At 48.7% G+C, this 17,969-nt stretch overlaps 1 protein-coding gene and 1 non-coding gene across 2 annotated transcripts in view; both read right to left on the bottom strand.

Moving 5' to 3' along the window:
- Positions 1 to 6,104: 6,104 nt before the first annotated feature.
- Positions 6,105 to 6,212, bottom strand: LOC129690234 (U6 spliceosomal RNA). The gene has a single exon (XR_008722243.1). It is a non-coding gene; the product is annotated as a U6 spliceosomal RNA (small nuclear RNA).
- Positions 6,213 to 7,580: 1,368 nt separating this feature from the next.
- Iqgap3 (IQ motif containing GTPase activating protein 3) overlaps positions 7,581 to 17,969 on the bottom strand; it is a 44,554-nt gene continuing 34,165 nt past the window's right edge. Inside the window, exons 28-38 of the mRNA XM_055625600.1 lie at positions 16,858 to 16,942; positions 16,434 to 16,666; positions 16,019 to 16,151; positions 15,828 to 15,930; positions 15,266 to 15,392; positions 13,497 to 13,584; positions 12,643 to 12,855; positions 12,039 to 12,205; positions 11,691 to 11,789; positions 11,163 to 11,271; positions 7,581 to 8,557 (exon numbers count right to left, since the gene is read on the bottom strand). Coding sequence (XP_055481575.1) covers positions 8,444 to 8,557; positions 11,163 to 11,271; positions 11,691 to 11,789; positions 12,039 to 12,205; positions 12,643 to 12,855; positions 13,497 to 13,584; positions 15,266 to 15,392; positions 15,828 to 15,930; positions 16,019 to 16,151; positions 16,434 to 16,666; positions 16,858 to 16,942 — 1,471 coding nt within the window. The 3' untranslated portion in view covers positions 7,581 to 8,443. The remainder of the gene's footprint in view (positions 8,558 to 11,162; positions 11,272 to 11,690; positions 11,790 to 12,038; positions 12,206 to 12,642; positions 12,856 to 13,496; positions 13,585 to 15,265; positions 15,393 to 15,827; positions 15,931 to 16,018; positions 16,152 to 16,433; positions 16,667 to 16,857; positions 16,943 to 17,969) is intronic.

The following is a 17,969-nucleotide window of genomic DNA, read 5'->3' as shown; positions in this document are numbered from 1 at the left end:
CTTCCTTCCTTCCTTCCTTCCTTCCTTCCTTCCTTCCTTCCTTCCTTTCTTCTTAATTTTTGGTCTTTTGAGACAGGGTTTCTGTGTAGCTCTGACTGTCCTGGACTCACTCTGTAGAGCAGGCTGGCCTGGAACTCACAGAGATCCTCCTGCCTCTGCCTCCCCGAGGGCTAGGGTCACAGTCATGCCCCACTGCTGCCCAGCTAGGATTACTGAAGTTTTCTCTGCTGAGAGAGCATATGTACTGTCTAAATAAGATAGTTTGAAGTTAGAGAGAGAGAGAGAGAAAGGGAAAGTAAACAGTATGCTTTTACAAGAGAAGGGTTTGAGGGGCTGGGTCGGGTAGCTCCATTGGAGACCTCATGCTTAGCAAGCAAGGAGGCCTGTGCACAGGCCCAACACATCAAAACATGAAAGTGTCAGAATACAAGGGTTTAGCCTGGTGTTGGTGTTTCACGCCTTAAATCCCAACACTTGGGAGGCAAAGACAGGTGGATCTCTGAGTTCAAGGCCAGCCTGGTCTACAGAGCAAAACCAGGGCTACATAGAGAAATCATGTCTTGAAAAAAAACAAAAATGAATTTTAATTAAAAAAAAAAACAAACAGAAATAAATGCTAGGTGGTGGGGCATGCCTTTAGTCCTAGTACTGGGAGGCAGAGGCAGGCGGCTTGCTGTGATCTGAGTGAGTTCCAGGCCACCCAGGACTACACAGTGAGACCCTGCCTCAAAAGATTATTTTTTCTACATTTATTTATTTTGTATGGGGGCACACACATGCTATGGTGGGCACCTGGAGGGATTCAAAGGACAACCTTCATTCTTTCCTTCCACTGTGTGGATTCTAGGGATGTAACTCACAATGTACCCAGCTGGCAGGCTACCCAGCTGAGGCCACATAGTAAGTTCCTGTATCGGAAAAAAAAAAAAAAAAAAAAAAAAAAAAAAAAAAAAAAATATATATATATATATATATATATATATATATAAAATAAAAGATATCACACTCAATCCTATTTAAATGCTTTTATTTAATTCAGGTATACTATGCAGCATTTCTCAGAAATACTGGCCCCGGAAAACCTCTTATTTATTTATTTATTTATTTATTTGTTTGTTTATTTATTTATTTATTTATTTATTTTTTGAGACAGAGTTTCTCTGTATAGTCCTGATTGTACTGGACCTGCTTTGTAGACCAGGCTGGGATTAAAGATGTGTACCTTTAATGCACTGGCACCCAACTTATTTTTACTTTTGAGACAGAGTCAGTCTTATTATCCCAGGCTGGGCCATGACCTAACTGTGTCTCTAAGGATGACTTTGACCACCTGACTTTCCTGCCCCCACCTTCCCTGCTAACACAGACAGAAATAATTCATTACAGTCTTTGTTTGCTTTTCAGGACTTTTATTACCATCCAAAGGGCAGTGTGATTCATCCTGCCCCTTCGTGGCAGGGGCTTCTGCACCTCTCGGCCTTGTCTGTGATGACCGAGGCACAAGGGTATCCGTGGCAGCTGATTCGAAGCTTCCTGTTACACTTGTTTTCTTCCTTTGTTCAGGGTTTATTTATTTTACTGTTGCATGTGTGCATGTCTTGCCTCTTTGTAACATGTGCATGCCTGCCCTCAGAGACTAGAGGAGGGTGATAGGACCCTTTGGGACTGGCGTTGTGAGCTGCTCTGTGGGTGCTGGGAATCTAACCTGAGTCCTCTGTAAGAGCAGCCACTGCTCTTAACTGCTGAGCCATTTCTCCAGGACACACTTGTTCTTCTTGATGTTGACAGGTTTTTCTCTATTCCCCCCAACCCCACTGTGAGTCCTTGATTTCCTCAGTTTTCCACAGCTGGTGTTTTAGTCAGGATTCTAGAGGAGCAGAACCAAGGGGATATATACAAATATCTACATACATCAGAATTTATTAAGTTAGCTCTAGAATAGTAATGACGGCCGAATCACCCCTGAGATGCTGAACTCCTGGGAGCTCCCCATCCTTGGCTTAGCCTCTCACTGGGTGGTGGCCAGAGACAGTCACAGCAGTGGCAACAAAGGCAGCTGAGGACAGCCTGGTCTACACAGTGAGTTCCAGGACAGCCAGAGCTATGAGAAACCCTGCCTCACACGCACAAAATAATTATTATAAAAGTAAAATAAACTTTGAAAAAGAAAGGTTTTGTCCAGGAAGGTGGGTGGCTCAGCAGGTAAAGATACTTGCTGCCAAGCTGGTGACCCGAGTTCAATTCCTATGACTCGCACGGTAGAGAGACCCTGACCTGACAGGAGTCTGCCTCCCTGACCCTCCTCCAACTTAAAAGTTGGGAGAGGGGTTTGCTGGAGAGATGGCTCGGTGGTAGAGGCCCCACACTCAGCCAACATGGCTGGTCACAACCATCTGAAACTCCACTTCAGGGGATGCGTCTCTCCCTTCTGGCCTCCTTTGTGGTACATTTACATACATGGGGGCAAACATCATACACATATATTAAAAACAAGGAAGTGGCTCTTGTCAGCTTGACACAAGCTAGAGTCATCTGGGAAGAGGAATTTCAGTTCAGAAAAGGCCTCCAGCAGTTTGGCGGGTGGGCAAGCCTCTGAGGCATTTTCTTAGTTGAGCCCACTGTGGGTGGTGCTGTCCCTGAGCTGGAGGTCCTGGGAATGTAACAAAGTAGGCTGAGTAAGCCAGGGAACAGCAGTGTTCCTCCATTCCTTCTTTAATATTTTATTTTTATTTTATATGCATTGGTGTTTTTCCTGCTTGTATATCTGTGTGAGAATGCCGGATTACAGATAGTTGTGAACCACCATGTGGGTGCTGGGAATTGAACCCAGGTCCTCTGGAAGAGCACTTAGTGCTCCTAATCGATGAGTCAGCTCTCCAGCCCCTCCTCCTCGGTTTCTGATTAGTTCCTGTCTCCAGGCTCTTGCTTGAGTTTCCCCAGTGATGCATGGTAAATTGTATAATGTAATAAAGTCTTTCCTCCCCAACTTGTTTTTGGCTGGTGTTTGATCATAGCAATAGAAAGAAAACAAAGACAGTAAATCTTTTATTTATTTACTTGTTTATTTTGGTGGGGGTAGTTTTGAGACAGGGTTTCTCTGTGTAGACCAGGCTGTCCTGGAACTCACTCTGTAGACCAGGCTTTTCTCATAGAGATCCACCTGCCTCTGCCTCCCAAGTGCTAAAGGCCACCACTGCTCAACCAATTCTTTTTTTTAAGTGAGAAACAGCTGGGCACAGTGGTGCATGCCTTTAATCCCAGCACTCTGGGAGGCAGAGGCAGGCAAATCACTGTGATTTTGAGGCCAGCCTGGTCTACAAAACAAGTCCAGGACAGCCAAGGCTGCACAGAGAAACCCTGTTGCAAAAAAAAAAAAAAAAAAAAGCAAGAAAAACAATATAAGAAATGATTATTGAAGTATAACATACATCACACACACACACACACATCCTCAGTATCAGGAGTCAAACCCAGCCCCATATAAGTTAGGCTGGTACTCTCATTGAACCACTGAGCTACAGTCCCAGCACCACCCTCCTTCTGAGAGAGAGACCAGGTAACTTCAGCTGGCCTTCCTGCTGTTGCTCCTGCCTGGGTCTCCAGTGTTGGTGAGAGTACAGGCTTGCACCACCATGGCCAACTCTAAGAAATATTTTCATCATCCCCCAAGGCTCCATGCCCATCACTTTTCCCAGTAATTTCCCTCATTGACTTTCTTTTGGTACCATGGCTGTCTCCCTTGGGTACTTCAGAGGGGCGATCTGACATGTGGCTATCTGTCCACGCTGACTTAAATGTCTTCAGAGCCTGCTCCTTTTGATGGCTAAATACCCCACTGTGTGGAACCCTGTCCTTGAGTTAACCCATTTATCAGTTGGTAGATATTTGGAGTGAGCTAAATAATGCTGACACGAATACTTAAGATTTCTGTGTATGTTTTCAACGTTCTGTTTAGAGGCTTATTTTTTCTCAGTTGATGTGTTTGAGTGTTTTGCCTGCCTGTATTTATGTGCCTAGTATCTGTGCAGGCCAGAAGAGGGCACCAGATATCCTGGAACTGAAGCTACAAATGGTTATGACTCACCATGTGGGTGCTAGGAACTAAACCCAGCTCCTCTAGAATAGCTAGTGCATTTAACCCAGAACCACCTCTTCAGCTTAATTATTAATTATTATATTTATTATATTATATTACATATTATATTATATATTATATTTATTTATACTTTTTCCAGACAGGTTTCTCTGTTACACAGAGCCGTGGCTGTCCTAGACTCCCTTGGTAGACCAGGCTGGCCTTGACTCACAGAGCTCCACCTGCCTCTGCCTCCTGAGTGCTGGCATTAAAGGTACGTCCCACCGTGCCTGGCTTCAGTTTTCTTGGGTGGAATTGTTGGGCTATGTGATAATGCTACTTTATGTTTTAAGAAATTGTCACCAGGACTTTCCCAGGAACAATGCAGAGGCTGCAGTTTCTCGCTACTGAGTATTAGCTGTCCCGGGGAAAGGGGCACCTCATCATAAGTTTGAGATGATAGTCCACTGTGGCACAGACAGTATAGCAACAGGAGTGACAGGTGCTAGTCACATGGCATTTGCAGTCTGCGACAGAGACAATGCTGTGTCCATTGTTGTCGTAAACAATAGAAAGGTGTTGTGCTATATATTATTTAGTATTTGCCCTAAGATTATCACAGCATTATTATTTAACCTGCTATCACAAATAATGAGACACAGACACTCGTTAGATTTATAATTGCCTTATTACCTTGGGCAGATAGTTCACTTACACCGTCTCAATAACCTCACCATCCATCTCCATCTCCCAGCCCCCATCCAATGCAATCCACCTACAGATAGTTGTGAACCACCATGTGGGTGCTGGGAATTGAACCCAGGTCCTCTGGTAATCCACCTTGGTTGGATTACCTCTCATCTGTAATCCCATGGTACTTGTTTATATTCTCAATCTGGGCCATTTCACACCATTATTGGAGTCCGTCCTCTGCCCATGTGGTGTTTTCTACAGGCTAACTCATCCTGGTGTCCTTCTCCTTCCTCTCTTCCTGTCCGTCTGTCCTTCCTGTGATTCCTCGTGGGATTCTCCAAAGCCCGGGAAATTTAGCCATGCCTACCCCATTCTGCCCTGCCCAGGTATAGGCTGTTCAAGCAATCAATCATCAGATATGTTTCAGGCAGGTTTACAAAACAAAGATAGGTGTAAGCAGAGTTTAAGTTCCAGTAATTAGAATTAGACTAACCTCCACCAGGCCATTCTGTTCTATAGATGGGTTTGAGCTGCATATGTTTACTGGCTGCTGGAGGGCACCCCTTCCTTGCCCTTCAGGTACTCTTTGGGAGCTTTTTTGTTTGTTTGTTTCAGTTGTCTGCTCAGAGTTTTTGCCCATTTGTTTGTTTTTTTTTTTCCTTTTTGGTCTCACTCTGGTCTGGAACTCACTATGCAGCCTTGGCTCCCACTAGTGGAAATCCTGTTTCCACTAGTGCTGGGGTTACAAGTGTGCTTCACTACAGGTCTTTTCATTATCTTGAAAATGTCCTTCAAAGCACAGCTTTTCTACTCTTTGCTTCTGATTTCCAAAAAAAAAAAAAAAAAAAAAAAATATTCTCAAGCCAAAGTAAGGAAAATTTAGGTGTCTCTGTGTGTTAGGGTCTCATGTATACCAGGGTGGCTTTGTTCTTGGTATATAGCCAACACACACACACACACACACACACACACACACACACACACACACACGGTTTCCTTTTGGAGCTCTGGCTGTCCTGGAACTCACTCTGTAACCTAGGCCACAGACTTTTGATTCTCCCGCCTTTGGGATTACAGATGTCCATCACATCTACTTTTATTCAGTACTGGGAATCAGACCCAGAGATTTGTGCTTGCTAGGCAAGCTCCCTACTGACTGAGCCCTAGTCCTACTGTTTTCTTCTAAGCATTCTATAGTTGCAGGTTTTTTGTTTTTTTTTTTTCATTTCGATTCCATGAACCACATTAAATGAATTGTTTCCCAACACTGGGAAGCCTACAGCAAGAAGATCACAAGTTCAAGGTCAGCCTTTGCTATGTAGTGAGGCTTTGTCTCAAAAACCAGTATTTTCTTTCTCATTTGTTTATCATCCTTAACGAAGGAGTCATGCTAATCTTCTTTGTATTATTCCAATCTTGGTATATGTGCTGCTTAAGCGAACACAAAAATAGTATTTTCACATGGATTAAGACAGGGGTTTAGGGCTCAATGCCATTCCTTCCTAAAAAAGTGTGAATTTCCAGCTTTTCTCGGGACCATCTACTGAAGTCACCCTCCTTCCCCCAGTGCTGAGGATTCAGCCCAAGACCTTGGGTGTACTAGACAATCACCATACTACAAAACTAGTGAGTTATAGATCCTTAGTCCCATGGGTTGTTTTTTTTTTTCTCCTTTGTGACAAGGTCTCATGTACCCAAGCTAGCCTTGAATGTGGAGTGTAGCCAAGACTGGTCTTGAATATACTGCCTCTGCTGTCCTGTGCTGATGACAGGTACATGCCACCATGCCTGGATTAGAATACTTTTTCTGCTTGCTAGCAGTTTGCATTTAAATTTCTGATACTCCCACCTGCAGAGGCTCAGCCCCTGTATCTCAAACCGGGCCGTGGAAGTCAGCAAGGACACTGACTAACTTGAGCTTCTTAGGGACTGCTGCCAGGATGAGTGTATGGGCTGAGAGTGACATGACTCAGGATGGGATGCAAGGAAAGGCCCTGGCGGAGCCCTGTGATGCCCTTTCCAGCTTAGCCACTGTGACATTTCTCCATGTGGTAAGAGTGGCTGAGCTCATGACTGGTGTGTATTTGTGGGGGTGTGGTATGTGGTCCTGTAGCAGGACAGTGTCAGAGCTATTTGGCAATGTGAGATTTTTAGCATGCGTAAAAACTAAGATCTTGGTATATGTCATTGTCACCTAGAGCAAGGCAGCACTTGAAGTTTTTACTGTGACATGTTAAGGGGGAAGAGGCTTTGAGTGAGATTGAATGTGACAGCAACACAGATACTGAGTGACAGAATGGAATGGAGAAGAGGCAGGCAGGCTGGGCCAGAAAAATGTGGGTGCCCAATAGATGCTGCTGAGTTCAAGTGTCAGGTAGACGTCTGCTGTCCCCTCCCCCACAGGCTCTCAAAGCTTCCTGAAAGCAGAGAAACTTTCTCCACAGGAAGAAGAGTTTGACATAAGGAATTGTGTGGCTCCGGCATGGCACAGACTGGAGCTGTGTAAATGGGTGGAAGGAGTCTGGACTGGGCTCTTCAAGGCCAGAGCTGTCAGCGTGGCTGATGAAAACAGAATCAAACCTAAGCATTTCTTCCTCCTCCTCCCTGTCCCTTGGGGTGGAAAGAAAGAAATGCTAGGTCCTCCACTTGTACAAGTCTGGGCAGGCAGACATAAAGGGCCAGTGCCCATAGTAGGTAGAAGGTTGCTGAGGGATGTATCCCCAAGTTCTTGGAAGCTGCACCCCAGAACTCGAGGGCTGTGCTACAGGAAATAACCCAAGGGTTGACAGATGTGGGGTAACAGCTGGTTTTATTAGAAAATCTAGAGGGCAGCAAGGATAGGAAGCTGGAAGATGTGGGGTAGACAGAGTGGCCGGGACAGGCCTGCAGATCTACAGGAACCACCTGGGACTCAGCTCTGAGGTGACAAAGTCGGCAGGACTGCTTTTAGTCCTGTAGAAAAGCTGAGAAAATGAGTTCTTCAGCTGGAGCCAGGGAGCCTCCCTGCTCCAACCCCAAGAGACTATAAAGGAGAGGAAACTAGAATGGACATTAGTTGAATGGGGAAAACTCATTCTTTGAGTTCAGAAAGTGAGAATTTAAAACCACGATTAAGGCCCCATGACAATCAGGTTAAAATAAATACCCCAGTGGCCAGAACAAGAAACACTGGACACGGAGGAAGGACAACGGAGGTGTGCATGTAGCTGTCACAGACAGCAGCAAATGCTGCACCCAAATCACTGCTGGGACGCCATGAGGGGCTAGAGTTTGTTGGGGGCATAGCACAGAGACCTGTGGGGACAGCAATGTCTCTGGCTTATGAAGGCGAGGTGGGGCAGACAGCCTGGCCCTGGCTTTGGAGTCTGTGGAAAGGAGTGGAGACAGGCTGCTGGGCAGTGCTGCAAGTGACCACAGGAAGGCGGTAGCGATACAAAACCATGGGCCTTTCCGGGAGTGAATGCAGCTTCCGGGTTCAAAGGGCCAGATGTGTGGTCAAGCCACATAGCTGGACCTGGAAGCGAGGCCCACTTTAGCCGGGTAGAAATACCAGTGTTTGCATCCAAGTAGGACAATTCCTCTTGGGTGGGAGGGTGAGCTGTGGTCTTCAGGAGCACAGTAGGTTAAGGCAAGAGCACAGCAGCCGGTCGGAGGCTGGCAGCACCAATGCCTCCATCACTTCCGAAGGAACTTCTTGTTGAGGAGGAAGATGAGAAGATTGACGTTCACTTTGGCCTTGTTAAAGAGCTTCATGACAGCCACACCCTCATACTGCAGCTGTAAGAGGTCCTAGGAGGGAAGAAACAGCGGCAGGTTTAAGAGCCCCTGGGAGCGGCTCAGCCAGCCTACAAGAAACACTAATGTGAAGCCTTACAGCTGTCAGGAGCACCAGCCATGAAACAGGAGTTGAAAGCCCATTTTGCAAATGAGAAAAACAGGCCCAGTGATCTGACCGAATGTCAAGCCACGTGGAGCTAGGACTTGAAACAAGGCCTTAAGAACAGCAGATTTGTACTGAAAATCTGCTTGGAATCAGGTTGTCGTGACACATACCTGTAACTCCAGCACTGGGGGGAGGGGGGCAGGAGGATAGTTACAAGTTTCAGGCCAGCCTGGACTACAAAATAAGACCTTTAATCAAAAACAGACAAACACAAACAGGTCTGGAGAGCTAAGAGCACTTGCTGCTCTTGCAGAGAACCTGGGTTTGATTGCCAGCACGCACATCAGATGTCTTACAACTGCTTGTAACTCCATTTCCAAGGGATCCAACACCTTCTCTGGGCATCTGAATGGCTGTGCACATACATACACACAAATAAAAAATAAATCTTAAAACAAACAAACAAACAGTAAATAGGGCTAGGCATGGTGGCACATGACTTTTTTTTTTTTTTTAATAAGATTTATATTTATTATTTATACAGTGCTTTGCCTGTAGGACAGAAGAGGGCACCAGATCTCACTATAGATGGTTGTGAGCCACCATGTGGTTACATGGAAAATGAATTCAGGACCTTTGGAAGAACAGCCAGTGTTCTTAACCTCTGACCCATCTCTCCAGCCCCTGGTGTATGACTTTAATTCTAGCACTTGGAAGGCAGAGGCAGGCAAAGCTCGATGTATTCTAGCTTAGACTGAGTTATAGAGTGAAACTGTCTTAAAAAAATAAATAAAGAAAAAAAATATAAAACCCACAACTCTGGATGCAGTGGTGTGAACCTGTTAGGCCAGGAGACTGAGACAAAGAAAGGTTAAGACCAGCCTGAGCTATAGAGGAGACTCTACCTCAAAAGCCAAAATATGGATTGGAAGATGGCTCAGGGATTAGAGTACTTGCTGTTCAGTCATGAGGAGCAGAGTTCAGAGCCAAGCACCCGTGTCCCACAAATGACTATGATTCCAGGCATGAGGGATCTGATGCCCTCTTCTGGACTCTGCAGAAATAGGTTCAGGCACTCACAAATAAATCAAATACACCTTAAGAAAAGTAAGGGGAGATAAGGGTATGTCTCAGCAGAGGAAGAGCTAGTTGATTAAGAACCTGAGTCTGGTATGTGCTGTAACCCCAGCACAGGGAGGCAGAGATGAGTAGAACCCAGAAGCTCACTGGCCAGTCAACTTACTCAGGACGTGAGCTGCTGGCAGGTTCAGTGAGAGAGCCTGCCCTTTTTTTTCAATACAGGGTTTCTCTCTGTAGCCCTGGCTGTCCTTGAACTCACAGAGCTCTGCCTCTGCCGCCCCGAGCGCTGGGATCAAAGATGTGCACCACTACTACCCAGTGAAATGCTGCCTCTTAAAAAAAGTAGAAGACTCCAAATGTCAACATCTGGCTTCCACATGTGCATATGAGTACACACCAACACTCCAACACAGCAATAGAAAACAGGGCTGGGATATAGTTCAGTTGGCAAAGTGCTTGTCAAGGACCTAAGCTGGATTCCCAGAACCCATATAAAAATCATACTTTTTAAAAAAATATGGGATTGGGGGTGTAGCTCAGTTGGAACAGCAGTTACCTAAAATGGGTGAGGCCCTGGTACCCCATAAGTCAGGTGCAGTAGTGCACACTGTAATCCCAGCACTTGGGAGGAAGCAAGAAACTCAAGGTCATCCTCAGCTAGTGAAGGCCATCCTAGGTAACAGGAGACCTTGTTTCAAATAAAAATGAAATCACTGCTTCCCTGAACATTAGTTAGGACTGGCGTCAGTTTCCTTAACCTTTTAGCTTCAGAGCCTACAGAGCAGGTGGAGGCTGAAGAGTGGCTGGGGGATTAAAGAAGGTGGGCAGGGAGCCTAAAACCCGGGTGCATTCCTTTCTCAGGGCTGCAATCTGACCTAGGGCTCTATGCATGCTAAGCAAGCACTCTACCACTGAGCTGTAGCCCCAGCTCCTTTTAAACTTAGTCTTTACCTGTGTCTTTATTTTGAGACAGGGTCTCATTATGTAGTCCTGGCTGGCCTGGAACTCAACCTGCTTCTGCCTACTAGTATTGGAATTAAAGGTGTGTAGCCCCAGGCTCAGCTTTACTTTTTTGTTTTGAAATAAGGATTCCCTAGGCTGGCCTTGAACTCTGTAGTTCCAATCTGACCTTAAGATGAAAAAAAAAAAAATTGTTTTCTGTTTATTTACTTAACTTTGTGTGTGTAGGTGGTCACGTACACCACTGGACCTGTGCAGATCGCAGAGGACAACCTACAGATGCTCGTTCTCTCCCTCTACCACTTGGTGGATCTCAGGGATCAAAACTCAAGCCACAGTCTTTTTAGGTTAAGTGCTGTCATGAACTGAGCCATTGCCTGGGCCTTGCTGTTGACCCTCCTGCCTCAGCCTCCTCCGTGCTTGCAATATAGATCTGCGTTCAGGGGTCTGGCCCCGCCACAGGGGTCTCACCTGGTAGTGGAGCTGAAACTGCTCCATGTCCACACCTAGGAACTTGGCATTGACAGCAAACCTTCCCGCCTCATCTCCAGGAGTGATGTCAAAGATGACGTTTCTGAAGCTGTCAGGAACAGGAGTCAACACAGGGCTCCTCTTTTCAGAGCCCCACCCACACTCCTACTGCTGTCATTGAGGCACTAGTGTGTGTCACTGAGAGCTGGGGCTTCTCCTTTTGCTCTGTGCTGGGGCCTGCTGTCTTCTCCCTGCTTGACTTCTGCCTAGTTGAGTCTTTTCTTTTTTTGACTTGCCTGGCCCAACCATGCGGTTTTCACCTCCAGGCAGCTTTCTCAGCATTCTCCCCAGCACAGGAGCATGTCCACTGCCCTCCACTCTGCTTGAAGACGCTCCATCTCCCCACCACCCTTTCACAAGCAAGTTCCTCCTTCTTCCCACCCAGTGCCATGCTCAGAGCTTCATCCCAGCCTTGTCCCTTCCAGGAGACAGGAAGGGTCTGGCATTCTGTCCCCCAAAGACACATACTGAGAGACAGGGAGATCTTCAATCTCTACCAAGACGCCCTTTTCCAGGAGCTGGGCAGCTGTGTAGTGAAGAGATGGCTTCTTCCCCTTCCCAGAACTCCTGTTGAAAAGAAAGTCCCAGAGACAAACTTTCAACACTGGCTGCTGGTTCTTGGCTGGCAAGAAGAGGCCAGGCCCCAGGAACCTCCCTGCTGTGGGAGGCGAGGAGGAAGCAGAGGCGCTAGAGTTAGGAGCAGGCAGGCCCACACTGGGCTGATTCCTAGCCAGGGCTGGGAGATGGCAGGGCGAAGGCAGACAAAGGGTGGTGGTAGGGGAACCTCGAGGTTAGGGCCGTGCTCACAGCACCTACCTGGGCTTGGGGGCCAGGTGGTCAAGGCAGGCCTGGATGTACTGGCTGTAGTAGTCACCCTGCTCCTCATAGAAGGTGGTTTTGGCATCTAGGCCCTGCAGGGTAGCCCGGAGTCTCAGGATCTCTGCCTGCCGCCGCTGCCGGTGCCTTCGCTGGTTGCAGATGTCCTGTAGATGAGGAAGCAGGCCAGTGGTCCTCGTAAGTCCTGGAACCCCTCACAGGCTCACTGTGAGGATGTTTAAGAAAATAGGAAGAGGACCGGGGGTAGGAGCGGCTGACCACAGGGTGTCTGTCTAGCATGTGGGTTCTATTCCCAGCACCAGGAAAAGGCCATCTCAAAAGCTATTTTACCTAGGAGACAATCTAAGGGTACCCCAGGCACGAACTCAGAGCCTCTCTCCAGGCTACCACGTCTTAGTTGAAGAGACTTGAGAGGAAATCTGTCTGCCTGCTTAATCTTAGGACTTTTTCTTCAAAAAGAACCCTGGGCTTTCCTCAAGTTGCTGGCAATTTGGAATGGCACCCACCAGGAAGAAGTCTGCCTCTGGAATGTCAGCACGGTGGCTTTGCGTAAGCCACATGTAGTCCCAGCCCGAGTTATCACCTTGGCCAGCTCATCCACGAGCCCCTGGTAGCAGTCACTGGCCCTGAGCAGCCCCAGGCCCTGTAGCCGGCGCAGGTTCCGCAGGACACGCCGCTGCTTCTCTGCCAGTGGCAGCAGAGAGTGCGCCATCAGTGAGTGGTGGCGTCGAAGTGGCTCTGGTTTCTGGGTGTCACAGGCTTGGCGCCAACACATCAGTCGATGATGGGCTTCTTCCTGGGAGGGGAGCAGAGATGCTGAGGGGATCTCAGGCCCAACCATCATACTTCAAAACAGGGCTCCCCAGAGCTTGGGAGCCCTCTGCATTCCTGTGTGTTATCAGGAAAGTGTCACTTCCCAGCCTCGGTCTTGGTGGGGGATCGTAGTGAGGAAGGTGGAAAACACAGGCAAAGACACATGAAAGTACCTTGTGTACCTCAGGTGGGCCCAAAGGACACGTACAGACCAAGGATACACCGGCTGCTAACAGCTCCGTAACCCAACATGACACCCTATGGGCATGAGGTGTACCTAGAGCTTGCCTAGCTGCTTTGGGACACGCCTCTGCCCGCCATCATCACCTTTACTCCAGTGCCAACAGGGAGCCCACCTGGCATCCCCTCTTACCTCCAAACCCTCCAACACTCCTCCTTTCCAGGGCAATTCCCTTATGCGGGCCTCAGAACAGACTCCCCTCCGCACCACCCCAACCCTGTGCTGTGTAGGGAGAGAGTGAGCTGCTTAGGCTGCTCCTTCAGCCTGGGGCTCTGGGGTCAAGGTCAGAGGCTTGGTTTTCTATGCACCCAGGGGCCTCTGTGGCAACTAAGGGTGGCATGAAGCCAAAGCCTTAGCTGTTATGTACTGTCCTGGCTACTTACCTGCTCTCTGGGAGCTGAGAAAGACAGGATCTCCTCAAGAGAATCCCCAGGGTGGAACTGGAGGAGATCGGCTAGCATCTGTTTGGTGCTGCAGGGAAGGACAGGGTGAGGTCCAGGAAGGGTCTGGACAGAACAGATCAAAGAGCTAAGGATAAGTGGATCCTACCCCAGGTCTGGGCTGTTAGGAATGCCCAGGATGAAGAGGGACACAGGGCCCAGGAAAAATGCTGTTCCCTGGAATACCATCCCTCAAACTGGCCTCCTCTGATCCTTTGACCCAAATAATCAGCTCCTCCTGCTAGCCCCCATGACTGACTCTCATGGCACCTGACCCTTCCTCTGGGTGGCTTTCTGCTTGTGTCACCAACTCTAAGCCTTTGCCAACAGAACAGGTGCTCTCCTGCCCGGGGCCTGCCTTGTAGCAGCCCACAAAGTCAGGAGGGAATGGAGACGAGAAGCTGCCTTGAATGGAACCATGCGGGGATCACACACCCTAGGAACAGCTGAAGGCTGGTTCAACTTCTAGAGAAAAAGAATATACACCCCTCGGGGAGTGGCTGGGGGGGTCCAAGAATAGGTGAACATAATTGGTTGAAACTAGGCACTTCAAGGATGCTTGATTTGCATTATACAGCACGCACCAATCATAAGAGCAGAATGTCAGTGCCTGATTAACATTAACATAGGTGCAGGGAAAGGAGAGCTGGCAAGGAGCTGTGTCAGAGGCCATAAATCAAGTGTGGCTAGGGGAGTCTGTTATCTAAAGGCACTCTCCAGATGAAGTCAGGCAGAGAGCAGGGGAGGGAGTTCAGCCTTTAGCACTGAGCTCCTAATGGCAATCCAGTCCAGACAAGAACTGCAACCTCAACCGGCAGGGAACCGCCAACAAACAGGTGCCTTTCTGGCTGTCTTGTTGACAGTGTATGAACAGATGGAGAGCTGCCTCAGGGGGATGGTGCCATTAACTGGCCCAGATGACCAGCTCAGCCTTGTGTGGTTCTTCCTGACTGGCTTTTGCAGGAGTGTGAAGGGTGAGTTCCTGGCCTATGCTGTTGGTGTGCAAGCCTGTTGGTCTGAGCTCTACCCCCTGAACCCTTGTAAAGATGGAAGTCTTTCAAAAAGACTGACTGCACAAAGCTATCCTGACCTCCAGACTTGTGTTCCCCGTAATCATGCACATACATACACAATAATAGATAAATCAGAGAAAAGTTTTGACTTATCTTCTGACTTATCCCTGCCTCTGACAGGCAGGACAATGTGGTCCCCCCTCCCACAGGCTTCGATCTGAGCCCCTTCCTCACCTGAAGCAGCCTGTGTCCAAGGTGAAATTCTAAACTAAAAAGCATTTGGTCAAGCCAGGCATGGTGGCACATGTCTGTAATCTCAACACTTTTGAGGCAAAGGCAGGGGCATTACCTAGAGTTTGAGGCCAACCTGGACTATAGAGCAAATCCAGGCCTCTGAAGACTACAATGGGAGATCCTGTCTCAAAAAGCAAACCATCTGGGCAGCAGCCAATCTGCAGGCACCTGCCACTCCAGGACCCTGATCATCCCCATGCTCTCAGCCATAACTCCGTGGAAAAGGCTGAGAGGCTGCCAAAGAACAGCTGATGCTATTCTGAGCAAGGCATTTGGGAGTGGCTTCAGGGAGGACTGTTTGAAGAACAGAGGGTGGGCTGGGCAACAAGGTCTGATGGCCATCCCTGAGTAGGACCGCTGTATAGGCAGCAGGGCTACTGAGCCCTGGGGAGCCACCACACCCACCTCAGAAGCAGGCTTTGGTTGCTATTGTGGTCAGCATCTGCCTCCAGCCCTTCGAACTTGTTGGTGAGTGTCAGGGACACTTCAAGCCTGCTCAGGTCCACACGGCCATCTGTGGCCATGTTCTCACCTGATGGGATGAGGGATGAGTGAGACAGACACACAGAAGTGGGGTCACCTTTCAGGAAGCCCTCCCACACTGTCCCATGGAAGCATACCATGCCCTCAACCTTGGCACGCATGGACTGAGTTACTATCACTGGGGCTCTCTATGATCTCAACTGGGTGCCAGCTGGGCCCTGCCCTTCTACTGTGTGTCCAACTTCTCTCATTCCAGAAGTCTAGAGCTATACTTCTAGATGGAGTAGGACCCAAGAGGCCTCTCCTGCCACCTCTCTTGTGTCTGATTGCATTGGTCATTGCCATAGTTTAGCCTCTTCTAGCATCACTATCTGTGCACTGGCCATACATGGCCGTGAGTCTGTGCTTATCAGAGGGGTGTAATGAGCCTGCTGACAGCCATCCCTGTAGGTCTAGTTGGCTCCAGATGTCAGAAGATACACACCAATGAGGTCAGCGATGGTGGGTGGCTCCCCGAGGTCCTCCAGGAGCTGGTGTAGGGGGTCTTGGTGATCTGGGGCCAGTTGGTCTTGGTGTTCCAGCAAGAGCTGTGGATGGGAGAAAGAAAGAGGGTGCGAGGTTGAGCCAGGCTCTAGGGGCAGGGCTCTGTGTGGACTTTCAGCCTAGACCCCTTACCACATGTGTGCTGATCAGCTCCCCTACGGTGATGTACACCATGGGTTTGGCCACAGCTACCATGTCTGAGTACTCATCTATGGAGAAACGCTCCTCGGGCTCTGGTACCCGGCAGGCTCTGCAGATGAACTTCCTGTTCCAGAGAGAGGGCATGTCAGAGCGGACTAGGCTAGTCCCCTCACCATTTGGATGGCCACCATCCAAGTCAGGTCAAGTCTGGTGCTAGCCCAGCCCCTGCCCTTCTTGTCTGGTCCTCCGTGTCTCGGTGTACCACCCAAGCTAGCTCGTGGTGCTCCTCTGTCCAGGTCCTCCTATACCCTGTCCTCCGGAGTTTTCCTTCTCAGACTTCTCTAGAGAGTAGAGGAGGATGTGACCCCTGAGAAGGAGAGAGAAATAGCGTGCCGTGACCCAGGACCTGAACTTGAGATGCATGTCCTCGAGGTAGCCATTCAGGACTTGAAGGTGCTGGCTCTCCCCGGAGAAGACTTTGCCAGCAGCAGCATGCTGTAGGAGTTGAGCCACAGCCCCTAGTGCATGGCGCTGTGGGGCGGTCAGAGTGCTGCCTGCTGCCATAGCCACAATGTCGAAGGCGTCAGGAGCTACCACAGCCGGGTTCAGGAAGCGGTAGTACAAGAGGTTCCCAACCACCTGAGTGCAGAGGAAAATCTTCTAGAAAGTTCCAGAAGCCACCTTGACAGCCGAAGCTCCACATTCTTCACTGGTGGGCCAGGCTCAATTTACAGGATGGGGGCATTGCTTTCTTTGGATGTTTATAGCATAGTTTGTCACCCTGTCTGTTTGGTCAAAGGAGGGTCTTAGAGATGGTAGAAGGGACTTGCCTTATAGACTTCCCTCTCCGTGGCATTGGGGAACTTCTTCTCCAGGGTTGTCTTCAGGACTTTGGCCATATATCGCATCCCGTACCTTAGGACAAAAACAGGCATGCTGTAGCTCTCCCATCCCTGTCTCAGCACTCAGGGAATGACAGCCTGGCTGTCCCTCCCTTCTAATGTCAACCACGCTAGAGCTGCGCCTACACACATTCCTCTACCTACTAGTGCTCCCTGCTGCAGTCCTCTGCCCTTGGGCCTTTCCCCTTCCTCTGATCCTTGTGTCAATGCCAGGGACAGGGTCCTATTAGACCCCTACACTTCTCTCTACCTCCAACTCTTTATATCTGAGATAGGGTCTTACTGTGTAATACAGGCAGGGCTCAAATTCGTAATCTCAACCTCTTGCCTTCCAAGTGCTGCTGCTACAGTTGTGTGCCGTCACATCCAGGTTAAGAACCTTTCATCAGAGAGAGACCCTCTCATTTCCCCACAGACCACCTCTGCTCACAGTATACCTCACAGTCCCAAGGGAGGCATGTTATCCTGTCTCCACGGCAGTCAACTCTGCCCAGCTCCCAGAGGTCCTGAGTGGCCTGTCTGCACTTGGGCAGGGCTTGCCTGCCTACCAGATACCACTCTCGGCCATTTCCTTCCCATGTGCACATCTGTCTGGGAAGTGGAGTGGGCACTCAGTCTCATAGGGTTTTGTGAAGGCAGCAGTGTTGTCCCAACATGCTGAACTTCTTTATGGCACTCCTGTGATGGGTTTTCAACCACAAAGCTAATCAGACTCTGGTAAAGGCCATTTCTACTCTCAGCAACTAGACGGAGATTTATAACTCACTGTGAATTTCTCTTCTTAGATTTCAGACAATCTTTTCTTTCTTTCCTTCTTTCCTTCCTTCTTTCTTTCTTTCTTTCTTTCTTTCTTTCTTTCTCTCCTTCCTTCCTTTCTTTCTTTCTCTCCTTCCTTCCTTCCTTCCTTCCTTCCTTCCTTCCTTCCTTCTTTTTCTTTCTTTCTTTCCTTTTAAACTCCCAATTGCAAAGCCTCAATCTAGCTGTCCAGTTTGGAGCTACTTTCCCTTTTGCACTCAGCCTTGCCCTCAGCACTAAGAATC

Source organism: Psammomys obesus, unplaced genomic scaffold, assembly GCF_907164565.1.
Source record: "Psammomys obesus unplaced genomic scaffold, mPsaObe1.curated_primary_1811, whole genome shotgun sequence".
NCBI classification, from domain to species: Eukaryota; Metazoa; Chordata; class Mammalia; order Rodentia; family Muridae; genus Psammomys; species Psammomys obesus.
Note: the sequence above shows the minus strand (reverse complement) of the source record. Positions and strands in the feature narration are given on the sequence as shown.